Below are 16,376 nucleotides of genomic sequence, written 5' to 3'. Positions count from 1 at the left end.
CCAAATTGAGTGTGAGATTGTGTTGCACTGACTTACAGGTGGAGGTTTGCGCCCTGTACAGCAGGGAGAGACAGGTCCTGCAGAGACACAGTGTGCTGCTTTCACCCTATGATTTTTCTAACCAGAGGCTGTATGCTGTATACAGTGGTATTCAATCCTTTTCAGCGGGGACCCAATTTTTTCCGCCACAATTTCTGGAGAACCCATATTTTTCACAATCATTTCTCGCCACCCTACCCCACACCAAATCTAATAACATAACCTTAAAATCTGTAAATTCCGATTTTTACATCAACAAATAACCTTCAATTCATTACATTTTCATCTCTTATCAAAATGAAAATAAATCAATAAATACATTTACTCAATAACATTTTATTTTTCAAATGATCTTTCTCCAAAACGTTTTTATATTGTCCCATACAATAATCTGTACTGTTTTGTTCCAAAAATATATATACTTTTTTTTTTTTTTTGCTGCGACCCAACTGCAGTTCACTTGAGACCCGGACTTTGAATACCACTGCTGTAGAGTATAACAGCTGTCTCACCTGGTTTCACCCTATATCTTTCTAACCAGAAGCTGTATGCTGTAGAGTACAACAGTGAAACCATCATTACAGTGGCCCTAGAGGACTGGATTTGTTCCCCCCTGCTCTATAGAAAGAATACGTTACATGATGACATGCCTAGTAGAGGGACGAATTGGGTTGATCATCATTACTCTGGATTTATTAAGGCTTAATAATAATATCCCCAGATCCCTCCCTCCCAAGCCTCCATTCATTAACACATTCTCCTGTTCCTAGACCAGCTCAGTCTCTAGGTAACTACAGGTTACTGTGTGACTGTATAAGCCTATATTAGCACACTTTTTCCACACACTCAGTCCTCCCCAAAGTAACATAGAGGCCATAAAGACCTTATTGTCCATTGTCTCTCACAACGCCTCAGAGTCAGTCCGCCCCAAAGCAACATGGAGGTCCAGGTTTTTGTTAGAAGTCCATCTCCCCTCTCTTAAGAGAGGAGATGGTGGGGTTCAGAGTCTGAGATATAACTGTAGTTCTGTCTGTGGGCCCAGCAGCAGGTCACCAATATGGTGCAGTGGAGGAGGATGAAGAAGAACATGATGAGGAGAGTCTTGCTGTGTCCTGTAAGGTTAAAATGGTGTTCTCACTGAGAACTATAGTGAACACAGAAACTCTGCCCATGAACTTATGATGACATATACTACAACATTCTAGCATCCTGCATTCTTCACAGTCATTGGTTGGCTGACTGAACCCCTCAGTCTCCTGCCAAGTTATTGGCTGATTCTCTCATCGTCCTAAAACAACAGACGGACTATGTATGTGAATATTTCAGTCAGACAGACAGACAGTTAGAGAATGCACATTAGTATGTACCCATAAGAGTGTAGGATCGTGCAGACCAAAAGGTAAATACTGTTTGGTTTGACTAAGTCTTTGGGCATGGTGACACAGCAATATGTAATCATGAATACAAAGACCATGACCACTGATAAGGTTCTAGAGACATTCCTCATCCAGAAATACTGCACAGGTTAGAGGGACATCTCTACACTACTGCATCGGTTTACACCGCATTGGTTTACACTGTGTGATACATTTTTAGTGAAGATAGATAGCGTAACTTGCCCTATTTAAGAGATGTTTTATATGATTGGTTAACAGCTGGATACATACAGGTTTATTGGAGAACCATGTCTAACAACAGATGACAACAGTTGATCATAAAAACCTCTCATTCTGCTATTTCATCTCAATTCACCAGTAACCTTTTTGATTATCATATACTGTACTGCACTTGATTATCACATGAACCTCTCTTCTGTCATAAAGACTCAATTCAATACTTTGTTTTGAACCCATCTGATATCATGTTATGACATATGATCTATTTTATACATAGTATAGTCATGTCTGAACCACAGTGGTGCTGATGGAGTCTGGTTTCTCTCCAGGTCCCTGTGGGACCAAGGTCTTTAGCAGATGGTTACATCATTTGCATGAAGAAGTGCTTCTTTCAGTCTGCCTCATTAGTTGAGAAAGACAGAGAAGTTGGTTCTCTTCCTAACCCAGGGCGTGTGCCATTCCAAACATTCCAAGTTCAGTATTCCAAACATTCCATGTTCAGTATTCCAAATATTCCAAGTTCAGTATTCTTCAAGTATTCCTAGAGAATCCAGTGGAATATGACAGCCGTCCGTCCGTCCTTCTGTCCTTCTTCTTTCTATCATCTGTCCATCTGTCTGTGTCTCACACGGCATGGTTAGTTTCCTTGGGAACGGGGGGAGGTCCCGGGCTGCTGGTTCCGCTGATGCGAGCGGCGGCACCCCTCCAACCAAACAGAGCATCCTACAGGACAGGTGGAAGAGACGGTTACTGATGTGTGTGTTAGGTTGTGTGTGTGTGAGAAACAGATTAAAGAAGATGACAGTATCTCACCTGTACAGCTCCCAGACTAAGGTTCCAGCCACCAACCGAGTCTCCCCCAGGACTCCTCACCGAGGTGGGGGTGAGAGAGTCGGCAGAGGGGACCTGGGCTGGAGCTAACGCTGGAGGTGTGTTTGTGGAAGGGACACAAGCCGGCTGTGGGAGTATGACAGGCGGCGTGTGTGTTCCCTCCTCCAGGGGCGTATCCTGCAACCCCCCCAGGAGCGAGGATGAATTCGACAAGGGGGGAGCCGATCCCGACACATAGCTAGGTGCCGGGCTGCTCTCTCCCGAGGCGCTCTGCGGGGGGTGTGTGTTTGAGTGTTTCTTCTTGCGCAGGGTGTCTATCCAGCTGGAGCTGTGTCTGGAGGCGAAGTTGGCCAGGGCCAGGGAGGACAGTCTCATGTTCTTCCCAGAGGTGATGAGCTCCCCAAAGCCCTCCTGGTGGGCAAAGGCATAACCCGACCTCCTGGACCCGCCCCTCGCCCCCAGACGACCCTCAGGCACGCCCCCGACCCCGCCCCTGACTCCTCCCATGCATCGACCCGCCGGCTTCCTCGTCTTCTGACGCACCAGCTGGGTGTAACGCACCTGGAGGGGGGAGAGGGGTGATGAGGAGGGAGGAGGGAGGTAGAGGGGGAGGGAGAGGGTAGCGAGGACAGAGAGGAGTGTTATTTCTTAGTATAAGGTGACCTTTAGGGTTTAATACCGGTGACCTTTATGGTTTAATACCAGTGACCTTTAATACCGGTGACCGGTATCCCAGGACTTCCCGTCCAAGCTCCTTCCTGTTTTACGATAAAAATATTGATGGGTCCTGTGGACCAATAATATAAAAAATGTATGCGCACTAATGCAAAAATACTAAATATGCACGTGCGAATAGCTGCATGCATGAACAAATCAACTCCCTGGCTTCATTCATAACCTACATTAGACCAGTCATCACAACGCTAGCAGACTACCATATTTAGCCTATTGGCCTACTCAACATAAAGTCCTCAATAGAAAACTTCACTTACATGCATGACTTCTATAAATTGCATTGCTGACTATCATGTGTAGGCTACACACGACCTGTCGACGCAGTTACTGAAGGCAATCTCCATCTCACGTTCACAAATCTACAGCGATACTCACTGTTAACAAATGGCTGGTACATTGTGTCCACAAACGCACTTGAGGAAATAGACATTTGCAACATTGTTCCATGATGTCACAATAACAAAAGCGAGTTCATGGGCTGGACTAGTCTGATTGGTAGGGATTTGATCAACCTCTGTGCTGTTCTCCATGGTGCTGAATATCCACTACTAGGCCTATTTGCTTGTCTGTTCAGCGGAGAATCGGATATGTTCCCTGTGACAGTCACCACAATAAGCAGGTTATCATAAAGTAAAAACAGCCACAACCTTCCGAAATCCCCCTGATAGCCAGGTGCAAGGGGAGGGAAAAGGGCCAACAAGATGGCTGACATCTTTCAGTCAAAGGTATGGGTAAGCTAAAACAAACCCAATTTTCACTAGGCTGTAGGCTAATAACCTCATCATATTGTAGCCCTACATTTAGGCTACATCAACACATTGTGTGGTGACTTTGACAGAACTTTGAGTTGAGTAAATTGTGACAAATACAACAAGAAACCATTTGATTATTGTCTGTATTTCTCAATTTACAGTGGTATAATCATGTTAGATTTATTTAGCTGGTGTTATATGCTTTTAAATAGCATTTCCGGTTTGAACAGGAATACCGGGATATTACCGGGATGGTTGCAATTTTCTCGGGAAGGAAAACGTGTAGAATGTTTCAGGAGAACATTAAACCCTAGTAATAATGACGTATTATAAGGTGATAGGGACAGCTGTTCTAGAGGGTATTAAGGTATATTAATATCTGTAGGTTAGACACAGACTCGTTCTGAGTCAATATTTACATAGAAGAGATGTTACGGGATACAGAGAGCGGTGGCATACGCACAAACAGTTAATCATTGGTAGAGTTAGGGGACATTGGTCTGATTTCAGTCACAGCAATGAAGAGACAAACAGACAGAATCACAATAGTATAGAGAGAAGACAGGAGGCATGGCTGACAGACTGATGGACAGACTGATAGACAGACTGAAGATCAGACTGATGGACAAACTGATGGACAGACTGAAGTTCAGACTGAAGGTCAGATTGAAGCTCAGACTGAAGGTCAGCTTGAAGGTCAGGCTGAAGGTCAGGCTGAAGGTCAGACTGAATAACATATTGAAGGTCAGATTGAAGATCAGACTGAAGAACAGACTGAAGGTCAGATTGAAGATCAGACTGAAGGTCAGATTGAAAGTCAGATTGAAGATCATACTGAAGGTCAGATTGAAAGTCAGACTGAAGGTCAGACTGAAAATAGACTGAAGGTCAGACTGAAGGTCAGGTTGAAAGTCAGATTGAAGGTCAGGGTGAAAGTCAGATTGAAGGTCATACTGAAGGTTGTACTGAAGGTCATACTGAAGGTCAGACTGAAGTACAGACTGAAGTTCAGATTGAAGAACATATTGAAGGTCAGACTGAAAGTCAGACTGATGTAGATGAGCCCTGAAAGACTTTGAGATAGGAACAGTGTATCATAAAGAAGTGGTCATGAGCCAGCATCCTTTCTTCATCCCTTCCACTGATTTCACGACTGAATTTAATTTAATTTAATATTTATTTTACCAGGCAGGTCAATTAAGAACAAATTCTTATTTACAATGACGGCCTATATGGAGTTCATCTCCTGTTTTCACCTATCCAATGTGTTGGATCAGTGGTTAGTGATTAGGATCAGTGGTTAGTGATTAGGATCAGTGGTTAGTGATTAGGATCAGTGGTTAGTGATTAGGATCAGTGGTTAGTGATTAGGATCAGTGATTAGGATGTGTTGGATCAAGGAGGGAGGAGGAATGTACAGTGTGTGTGAAATGTGTGAGTGTGACCAGAAGCTTAGTGTTGTCACCGTGTCAGAGAGCTGTGTGAGTGTGACCAGAAGCTTAGTGTTGTCACCGTGTCAGAGAGCTGTGTGAGTGTGACCAGAAGCTTAGTGTTGTCACCGTGTCAGAGAGCTGTGGTTTCAGGTCCAGTTTGAGGAAGCGGAAGGCCAGAACTGGAACGATGCAGATCACTGTGGCCAAGGCGATGGTCAGCCACACCAGCGGCTGGACCAGTGTGCTCTGGGCACTGCCTATGAAGTGGAACTGGTTGGGGAAGATGCTGAACAGAGTCTGGCTGTGCATGGCCAACATGATGGTGAAGAAGGAGCCCACAGAGCCCCACACAAAGAAATGGTTGATGGCCGTCCAGTAGCCTGTGTCAAGAGCAATCTACACACACACACACACACACACACACACACACACACACACACACACACACACACACACACACACACACACACACACACACACACACACACACACACACAGAAACACAAGCAGAGGTAGAGAGAGATTTAAGCAATAAGGCTTGAGGGGATGTGGTATTGTATATGGGCTGTATACAACGCAGAGTAATTAGAAGAGTAAAAATACATGTTTTGTCATACCCATGGTATACGGTCTGATATACCACGGCTTTCAGCCAAACAGCATTCAGGGCTCGAACAACCCAGTTTATAATCGGGTGGTTCGAGCCCTGAATGCTGATTGGCTGAAAGCCGTGGTATATCAGACCGTATACCATGGGTATAACCGAACATTTTAAACAGCCGCGTGTATATCAGACAATATACCACAGGTATTACGCTAAAGTACTTGTTTACTGTTCTAATTACGTTGGTAACCAGTTTATAATAGCAATAAGGCACCTCAGGGGTTTGTGGTATATGGCCAATATACCACGACTAACGGCTGTATCCAGGTTGTACTCTGAGTTGTGTCGTGCGTAAGAACAGCCCTTAGCCGTTGTATATTGGCCATATACCACAAACTCCAGAGGTGCCTTATTGCTATTATAAACTGGTTACCAATGTAAATAGAAAAGTAAACAAGTACTTTAGCGTAATACCCGTGGTATATTGTCTGATATACACACGGCTGAAATGCTGTTTCATCCAGGACCCAAACTACCCGGTTTATCATATGTAATAAACCTTCAAACACACATGTTGCCTACAGGAAGTGAATACTACAGTCCTTCCCCCCCGCTCACCTGCACACTGACGACAATGACGAGGGCGGTGGCCGTGGTAACAGCAAAGGTCTGGTAGTCGGCGAGGGGTTCCCCGGTGCCCTGGGTGCCGTGGGACAGGATGGCATAGGGTACGAAGAACAACACAACACTAGTGTAGATACCCTGGGTTATACAGATGAAGAACTCTCTCTTGTTGAACAGCAGGTTGAGCTGACCTGGCTCATACAGCTTAGGATACTCCAGACTACGCTGCTCTGGGACGTCCTACAGACAGGGGGAAAGAGGAACAACCAGGGGTCAAGGGTCAGGGGTCAAAGGGTACAGAGTGTGTGTGCGTGGGAGACTCACCTGGTCAAATATTCCCATGGCCAGCACAGGGAGAGAGGTGTAGACGATGTTATAGAGAGTGATGAAGTACTGATCATATACCGTCTGGAAGAGAGAGAGCGAGAGAGAGAGAGGGAGAGGGAGAGGGAGAGAGGGAGAGGGAGAGGGAGAGAGAGAGAGCGAGAGAGAGAGAGAGAGGGAGAGGGAGAGAGGGAGAGGGAGAGAGAGAGAGAGGGAGAGGGAGAGGGAGAGGGAGAGGGAGAGAGAGAGAGAGAGTGGGAGGAAGGGAGAGAGAGACACAGTAAGAACGACAACCTCTCGTGATATCCAATTGGTAGTTACAGTCTTGTCCCATCGCTCCAACTCCTGTACGGTCTCGGGAGAGGCGAAGGTCGAGAGCCATGCGTCCTCCGAAACACGACCCTGCCAAGCCGCACTGCTTCTTGACACACTGCTCGCTTAACCCCGAAGCCAGCCGCACCAATGTGTCGGAGGAAACACCGTACAACTGGCGACCGTGTCAGCGTGCATGCGCCCAGCACGCCACAGGAGTCGCTAGAGCGCGATGGGACAAGGACATCCCGGCCGGCCAAACCCTCCCCTAACCCGGACGACGCTGGGCCAATTGTGCGTCGCCTCATGGGTCTCCCGGTCGCGGCCCCGGGATCGAACCCAGATCTGTAGTGACGCCTCAAGTACTGCAGTGCCTTAGACCGCTGCACCACTCGGGAGATAACCTCACCCCATTTAAGCCCCAATCTAACATCATGCCCCATGAGTCTTCAGTTCAATCCTTATAGTTCCTAACGCGGTCTTTCGACAGTGAAGGCAAAGTTATTTATCTCAACCCAACCTATAAAACCCTTACCCCTCACCTCTAAACCACTGTTCCTGATCCCTCACCCCTGACCTCTCACCTGGGCAGAGAAGCCACAGAAGAAGCCAAACCAGAAGTGCACCATGGTGAAGGCAAAGTTCTTGTAGAAGAAGTAGCAGAGGAAGCGACACATGCGGAGGTAGGACCAGCGCCCATGGACCAGCAGCAGGCGCTGGAGGAAGCGGAACTGGGAGAAGGAGTAGTCAGACGCCAGCACTGCCTGGATGCCCTCCTGACCACTGATACCCACTCCTATATGAGCCGCTGGGAGGGGGAGGGGGTTGAGAGAGAGCGAGAGAGGGGGGGAGAGGGGGGGAGAGCGAGAAACAGTTAATATAGGATATAGGAGACGAGCCAAGGACAGGGAGCAACTGTAGACAATTGAAAAGTGTAATCATCAGGTGTGTTAGTGCTGGGCTGGCACAGAAGCCTGCTATGCTCTGTCCTCAGATTCAGGTTTGGTAACCAGTCAACAAGTTGAGTAATCGCTCACAGGTTGAGTAATGTCTCCAAGGACATGGTGTCGAGCCCAGAAAACAGGATGTGAAACCACAAGGACCTCTCTTTCCTCAGAGGCCTCCTCTCTTCTGCTTTTCATACACACACACACACACACACACACACGTACACACGTGCATGCATGCAGGCACACATACATACACACAATTGTGAAAGACATGGTGAGGCGTGAGAAAAGAGGACCTAGGGAGAGAGAACTACACATAAACAGATAAAGTGGGGATTCTGGGGACTTTCCATTAACTTCCAAATAGACTGTGCTGCCAGAGCACTTTTACTTCAATATATCTCCTCGTTCCCCTTCTCTCTCTCCCACTCAATTCTTCCCATCTCTACCTCTCTGTCATCATCTCTGCCAAGCACCTCTGTCACTCTCCCTTCCTCCATCCATCATCTGACATCCTCTCCTCTCCTCTCATCTCCCTTCCTCCATCCATCATCTGACATCCTCTCCTCTCATCTCCCTTCCTCCATCCATCATCTGACATCCTCTCCTCTCCTCTCATCTCCCTTCCTCCATCCATCCTCTGACATCCTCTCCTCTCATCTCCCTTCCTCCATCCCTCCTCCTCCATCCTCTCCTCCATCCCTCTAACTTACTCTTGATCATGCTAACATCGTTAGCCCCGTCTCCTATGGCCAGTGTGACAGCCTTCTTGTGTTTCTTGATGAGCTCCACCACCAGGGCTTTCTGTAGGGGAGTCACCCTGCAGCAGATCACTGCTCTACAGGCACACGCTGTCGACACAAACTCCCCCTCCATATCAGCCTCCAACGCATGGGCCTGACACAGGCAGAGAGAGAAGGAGAGGGAGGGGGAGAGAGAGAGAAAGAAAGAAAGAAAAAAGAAAGAAAGAAAGAAAGAAAGAAAGAAAGAAAGAAAGAAAGAAAGAAAGAAAGAAAGAAAGAAAGAAAGATAACTTTTCATGTTGACATTTTTTATATTGCACAGGTAGTGTAGAAGTGTTTGTATACCTTGTGTTTGAGTCAATTATTTATATATCCACTAGATTACTAAGGCAGTTGTTTTGAAGCCACCGCGTCTCCATCTTGGCACTCCCTCACCAGTGTAAAAAATATTTTGGAAGCTATAGAAATGCATTTACTAATGTCTACATTTGTTTTTGCCATGTTTATTATATTACAGACACCTTAATGCATACTTTTAAATTATATTATCTGAGCTAAACATTTAAAATATATATATAAAACATTTTACTTAAAGTATAATTTTACTGTCCCCACTACAACAACAAAAATACTTAAATACTTACATGTAATTTTATCCTCGAAATAATGTACAACTTTAATTTTGTCCATTTAATTGAAATACTGTAGAATTTCATTAATTCCAATGGAGGACTGCTCCTTCTGGGGAGTGCCAATATGGCCGACCAGTGGCTTCAAAGCCTCTCATTGGCCATTACATAATAACAGCAATCCAGGGTTTACATATATCATTGGTGTCAGTGTGTGTGTTGTCTCACCAGGCTATGTCCGTTGATGACGAGGGCGAACTCTCCAGATATGGAGTCTAGCGTGGTGGAGGAGGGGGGTCGAGGGGGAGGAGGGCCAGGGGGAGGGGGACACGGCTGCTGTTTCTCCCCCACGGAGGGCCACTCTCTCCCCCCCACTCCCCCGTCCCCCCCTCCTCCCCAAAAGCCATTCCCCAGAGAACAGGCTTCGCCCCATCCCTCCATCCTCTCCTCCTTTCCTCCCTCTCTTGTACGGGCAAACTCTATCATCCTCTCCCTCGCTCTCCTGGAGAGAAAGAGAAGAAATAATAACGAGGAGAAATGACAGGAAAGGAAAGAGAGATGAGTGTGAATGGTTGATTAAAAGATGGATGAGGGAGGAATAGAGAGATATATGGATAGAGGGAGGAATAGAGAGATAGATGGATAGAGGGAGGAATAGAGGATAGATGGATAGAGGGAGGAATAGAGGATAGATGGATAGAGGGAGGAATAGAGGATAGATGGATAGAGGGAGGAATAGAGAGATAGATGGATAGAGGGAGGAATAGAGAGATAGATGGATAGAGGGAGGAATAGAGGATAGATGGATAGAGGGAGGAATAGAGAGATAGATGGATAGAGGGAGGAATAGAGAGATAGATGGATAGAGGGAGGAATAGAGGATAGATGGATAGAGGGAGGAATAGAGGATAGATGGATAGAGGGAGGAATAGAGAGATAGATGGATAGAGGGAGGAATAGAGAGATAGATAGATAGAGGGAGGAATAGAGGATAGATGGATAGAGGGAGGAATAGAGAGATAGATGGATAGAGGGAGGAATAGAGAGATAGATAGATAGAGGGAGGAATAGAGAGATAGATGGATAGAGGGAGGAATAGAGAGATAGATGGATAGAGGGAGGAATAGAGGATAGATGGATAGAGGGAGGAATAGAGAGATAGATGGATAGAGGGAGGAATAGAGAGATAGATGGATAGAGGGAGGAATAGAGAGATAGATGGATAGAGGGAGGAATAGAGAGATAGATGGATAGAGGGAGGAATAGAGAGATAGATGGATAGAGGGAGGAATAGAGAGATAGATGGATAGAGGGAGGAATAGAGGATAGATGGATAGAGGGAGGAATAGAGAGATAGAGGGAGGAATAGAGAGATAGATAGATAGAGGGAGGAATAGAGAGATAGATGGATAGAGGGAGGAATAGAGAGATATATGGATAGAGGGAGGAATAGAGAGATAGATGGATAGAGGGAGGAATAGAGAGATAGATGGATAGAGGGAGGAATAGAGAGATAGATGGATAGAGGGAGGAATAGAGAGATAGATGGATAGAGGTAGGAATAGAGAGATAGATGGATAGAGGGAGGAATAGAGAGATAGTTAGAGAACCTGAGTTCCTCTCTAACACTCAGCACTGTCTGTCCACTGATGATGAACACCTCAGTCATATCACCAGTCAGCATCTTACAGGAGTAACCTATATTAACTGCTGTCTCTGAGTGAGAGTGAGATAGAGAGAGAGATAGAAAGAGAGAGAGACAGAGAGAGAGAGAGAGAGAGAGAGAGAGAGAGAGAGAGAGAGAGAGAGGAGTGAAAAGGGAAAGGAAAGGTTTAGTTTTTTCTAGTTTGAAATAGCCAGCTCTATTTTCCATAAAACCCTCCAGTGTGTGTCTGTGTGTTTGTGTGTGTCTCACCCTGTTTGTCTCCCGTGAGGACCCAGATCTTGATGTTAGCGAGAGAGAGGATAGCGATGGTCTCTGGAACTCCCTCCTGTAGCTTATCCTCTATGGCTGTGGCACCCAGGAGCTAGAGTAGAATAGAGCAGAGTAAAATATAACTTTATTGCCAATTACAGAAGTTGATAGGAATTTATTTAGGTGCCAGTGATGTTACAGAGAGGACACACATGCTCACGCACACACACACACACGCTGAACCCCCCCCCACCCCACCGTGCACACACACACTCACACATGCAGACACCACCCCCACACACACACAGACAAACACAAACACACACACACATACAAACACACACAGCGTGGTACCATCATGTCCTGTTCTATGTGTTCGTATGTGTCAGCCAGTCTGTCCTCTCTACAGTCTGTAGATCTGTCTGCTTGGCGGTGTCTCTCTGACCACTCCTCCCACTGCTCCTCTGACAGGTCTCTGTAGGCCAGGGCCAGGGTCCTCAGACCATCCCCAGCATACTCCTACACACACAAGGGAATTTAAGAATTGAAAAACATTCATCTACTGTAGGCTAGTGTAGTGTGCAGGAAAACATTTAACCACCAGAGGGCAGTGGTGCTACTTGTATAAAAGAGAGCTGTGATAGGCTGACTAGGAACTCTGATCGATATTGTGTACAGTGAGGGAAAAAAGTATTTGATCCCCTGCTGATTTTGTACGTTTGCCCACTGACAAAGACATGATCAGTCTATAATTTTAATGGTAGGTTTATTTGAACAGTGAGAGACAGAATAACAACAAAAAAATCCAGAAAAATGCATGTCAAAAATGTTATAAATTGATTTGCATTTTAATGAGGGAAATAAGTATTTGACCCCACTGACAAAGGCATGATCAGTCTATAATTTTAATGGTAGGTTTATTTGAACAGTGAGAGACAGAATATCAACAAAAAAATCCAGAAAAACACATGTCAAAAATGTTATAAATTGATTTGCATTTTAATGAGGGAAATAAGTATTTGACCCCTCTGCAAAACATGATTTAGTACTTGGTGGCAAAACCCTTGTTGGCAATCACAGAGGTCAGACGTTTCTTGTAGTTGGCCACCAGGTTTGCACACATCTCAGGAGGGATTTTGTTCCACTCCTCTTTGCAGATCTTCTCCAAGTCATTAAGGTTTCGAGGCTGACGTTTGGCAACTCGAACTTTCAGCTCCCTCCACAGATTTTCTATGGGATTAAGGTCTGGAGACTGGCTAGGCCACTCCAGGACCTTAATGTGCTTCTTCTTGAGCCACTCCTTTGTTGCCTTGGCCGTGTGTTTTGGGTCATTGTCATGCTGGAATACCCATCCACGACCCATTTTCAATGCCCTGGCTGAGGGAAGGAGGTTCTCACCCAAGATTTTACGGTACATGGCCCTGTCCATCGTCCCTTTGATGCGGTGAAGTTGTCCTGTCCCCTTAGCAGAAAAACACCCCCAAAGCATAATGTTTCCACCTCCATGTTTGACGGTGGGGATGGTGTTCCTGGGGTCATAGGCAGCATTCCTCCTCCTCCAAACACGGCGAGTTGAGTTGATGCCAAAGAGCTCCATTTTGGTCTCATCTGACAACAACACTTTCACCCAGTTCTCCTCTGAATCATTCAGATGTTCATTGGTAAACTTCAGACGGCCCTGTATATGTGCTTTCTTGAGCAGGGGGACCTTGCGGGCGTTGCAGGATTTCAGTCCTTCACGGCGTAGTGTTACCAATTGTTTTCTTGGTGACTATGGTCCCAGCTGCCTTGAGATCATTGACAAGATCCTCCCGTGTAGTTCTGGGCTGATTCCTCACCGTTCTCATGATCATTGCAACTCCACGAGGTGAGATCTTGCATGGAGCCCCAGGCCGAGGGAGATTGACAGTTCTTTTGTGTTTCTTCCATTTGCGAATAATCGCACCAACTGTTGTCACCTTCTCACCAAGCTGCTTGGCGATGGTCTTGTAGCCCATTCCAGCCTAGGTCTACAATCTTGTCCCTGACATCCTTGGAGAGCTCTTTGGTCTTGGCCATGGTGGAGAGTTTGGAATCTGATTGATTGATTGCTTCTGTGGACAGGTGTCTTTTATACAGGTAACAAGCTGAGATTAGGAGCACTCCCTTTAAGAGTGTGCTCCTAATCTCAGCTCGTTACCTGTATAAAAGACACCTGGGAGCTATAAATCTTTCTGATTGAGAGGGGGTCAAATACTTATTTCCCTCATTAAAATGCAAATCAATTTATAACATTTTTGACATGCGTTTTTCTGGATTGTTTTGTTGTTATTCTGTCTCTCTGTTCAAATAAACCTACCATTCAAATTATAGACTGATCACTTCTTTGTCAGTGGGCAAACGTACAAAATCAGCAGGGGATCAAATACTTTTTTCCCTCACTGTATATGACTGCACGTGTGTGTGTCTCTATTTGTGTGTGTGTGTGTGTCTCTGTGTGTATGTGTGTGTCTCTGTGTGTGTGTGTGTGTGTGTGTGTGTGTGTGTGTCTGTATGTGTTAGTGTGTGTGTCTGTGTGTGTGTGTTTCAGTGTGTGTTTGTAACTCACATTAAGGTGATCTGTTGTGATGTTCATCAGGTGATGGTTGGAGGGGTGGAGCCTCTCAAACAGCAGAGTATCAGCTCCTTTACAGTATAGACGGATCCTCCCCTCGGGGTTACGCACTGCAGACAGAGACATACTTTAATATGATCTGGGTTATGCACTGCAGACAGAGACATACTTTAATATGATCTGGGTTATGTACTGCAGACAGAGACATACTTTAATATGATCTGGGTTACACACTGCAGACAGAGACATACTTTAATATGATCTGGGTTATGCACTGCAGACAGAGACATACTTTAATATGATCTGGGTTACGCACTGCAGACAGAGACACAGAGACATAATTTAATGTGATCTGGGTTACGCACTGCAGACAGGAGACACAGAGACATACTTTAATGTGATCTGGGTTACGCACTGCAGACAGGAGACACAGAGACATACTTTAATATGACCTGTATCCATAGCAAATACCTATTTCACTGTCCTTCAATTTACTGCAAAGACTCTAGTCTAGAAACAACAAGCACTCCTCACTGCATGTATGGGAGTGGATGTGAGTGAGAATGTGTGTTTCGTAGGCTATAACAAATCCTCCTGTATATTATTGTACAGTATGTAAAGATGTGTGAGAGTGTACCTATAACAGATTTCCCCTGTGTTTAATTTTGTATTTGTTTTATTTTGCTCTTGCGTAAGTTGTTGAACTGCCGTACGTCAAGGTGTGTGTGCGTGTGTGTGTCTATGTCAAGTGTGTGTGTGCGCCAAGGTGTGTGCATGCTTGTGTGAGTGCGTATGCATGCTTGTGTGTACCTATAACGGACATCCTCTTGCGGATGTTGTTGAAGTCGAGGATGGCCAGCAGTGTGTATGTGACGGGTCGGCCCAGTTCTGTCACAGTGATAGTACCAGGGGTTCTAGACCGGAACACAAAACCAAAGTTCCTGGCTGCTGTCACCAACGCACCCTCATCTGGAGACTGGGCCTTATACACCAACTCTCCTAGAGAGAGAGAGAGAGAGAGAGAGAGGAGAGAGAGAGAGAGAGAGAGAGAGAGAGAGAGAGAGAGAGAGAGAGAGAGAGAGAGAGAATACAGTATATATTAAACACAAAACGATGCACTATGTAAAAATCACTCCATTTCCTGGTTGATAAAATTCTAATAGTTCGCCTAATATCAGTTTATGTGACAAAACAAGCAAGTGTAGTGTGGAGAATCATTGTACCGTCTAAACCGCTGTGAAATATATTTTCCATAACCAAAAATATACACTGAACAAAAATATAAATGCAACATGTAACTGAAATAAAATATCCCAGAAATGTTCCATACGCACAAAAAGCTTATTTCTCTAAAATGTTGTGCACCAATTTGTTTACAGTGGCTTGCGAAAATATTCACCCCCCTTGGCAACTTTGGAGGTTTGTATCATTTGATTTACACAACATGCCTACCACTTTGAAGATGCAAAATATTTTTTTATTGTGAAACAAACAAGAAATCAGACAAAAAAACAGAAAACTTGAACGTGCATAACTATTCACCCCCCCCAAAGTCAACACTTTGTAGAGGCACCTTTTGCAGCAATTACAGCTGCAAGTCTCTTGGGGTATGTCTCTATAAGCTTGGCACATCTAGCCACTGGGATTTTTGCCCATTCTTCAAGTCAAAACTGCTCCAGCTTCTTCAAGTTGGATGGGTTCTGCTGGTGTACAGCAATCTTTAAGTCATTCCACAGATTCTCAATTGGATTGATGTCTGGGCTTTGACTAGGCCATTCCAAGACATTTAAATGTTTCCCCTTAAACCACTCAAGTGTTGCTTTAGCAGTATGCTTAGGGTCATTGTCCTGCTGGAAGGTGAACCTCCTTCCCAGTCTCAAATCTCTGGAAGACTGAAACAGGTTTCCCTCAGGAATTTCCCTGTATTTAGCGCCATCCATCATTCCTTCAATTCTGACCAGTTTCCCAGTCCCTGCCGATGAAAAACATCCCCACAGCATGATGCTGCCACCACCATGCTTCACTGTGGGGATGGTGTTCTCGGGGTGATGAGAGGTGTTGGGTTTGCGCCAGACATAGCGTTTTCCTTGATGGCCAAAAAGCTCAATTTTAGTCTCATCTGACCAGAGTACCTTCTTCCATATGTTTGGGGAGTCTTCCACATGCCATTTGGCGAACACCAAACATGTTTGCTTATTTTTTTCTTTAAGCAATGGCTTTTTTCTGGCCACTCTTCCATAAAGCCCAGCTCTGTGGAGTGTACGGCTTAAAGTGGT

The 16,376-nt window shown here is 45.4% G+C and overlaps 1 protein-coding gene across 1 annotated transcript in view; it reads right to left on the bottom strand.

The window, feature by feature from the left end:
- Window positions 1–359: 359 nt before the first annotated feature.
- LOC121543886 (phospholipid-transporting ATPase ID) overlaps window positions 360–16,376 on the bottom strand; it is a 40,049-nt gene continuing 24,032 nt past the window's right edge. The window contains exons 16-28 of the mRNA XM_041854021.2: window positions 14,911–15,099; window positions 14,095–14,210; window positions 11,862–12,026; window positions 11,508–11,619; window positions 11,203–11,308; window positions 9,821–10,094; window positions 8,934–9,117; window positions 7,855–8,078; window positions 6,959–7,042; window positions 6,629–6,874; window positions 5,533–5,802; window positions 2,469–3,047; window positions 360–2,378 (exon numbers count right to left, since the gene is read on the bottom strand). Coding sequence (XP_041709955.2) covers window positions 2,280–2,378; window positions 2,469–3,047; window positions 5,533–5,802; window positions 6,629–6,874; window positions 6,959–7,042; window positions 7,855–8,078; window positions 8,934–9,117; window positions 9,821–10,094; window positions 11,203–11,308; window positions 11,508–11,619; window positions 11,862–12,026; window positions 14,095–14,210; window positions 14,911–15,099 — 2,648 coding nt within the window. The 3' untranslated portion in view covers window positions 360–2,279. The remainder of the gene's footprint in view (window positions 2,379–2,468; window positions 3,048–5,532; window positions 5,803–6,628; window positions 6,875–6,958; window positions 7,043–7,854; window positions 8,079–8,933; window positions 9,118–9,820; window positions 10,095–11,202; window positions 11,309–11,507; window positions 11,620–11,861; window positions 12,027–14,094; window positions 14,211–14,910; window positions 15,100–16,376) is intronic.

Source organism: Coregonus clupeaformis, chromosome 17, assembly GCF_020615455.1.
Source record: "Coregonus clupeaformis isolate EN_2021a chromosome 17, ASM2061545v1, whole genome shotgun sequence".
NCBI lineage: Eukaryota > Metazoa > Chordata > Actinopteri > Salmoniformes > Salmonidae > Coregonus > Coregonus clupeaformis.
The sequence above is the reverse complement of the archived record's forward strand: the minus strand, read 5'-3'. Positions and strand labels throughout refer to the sequence as shown.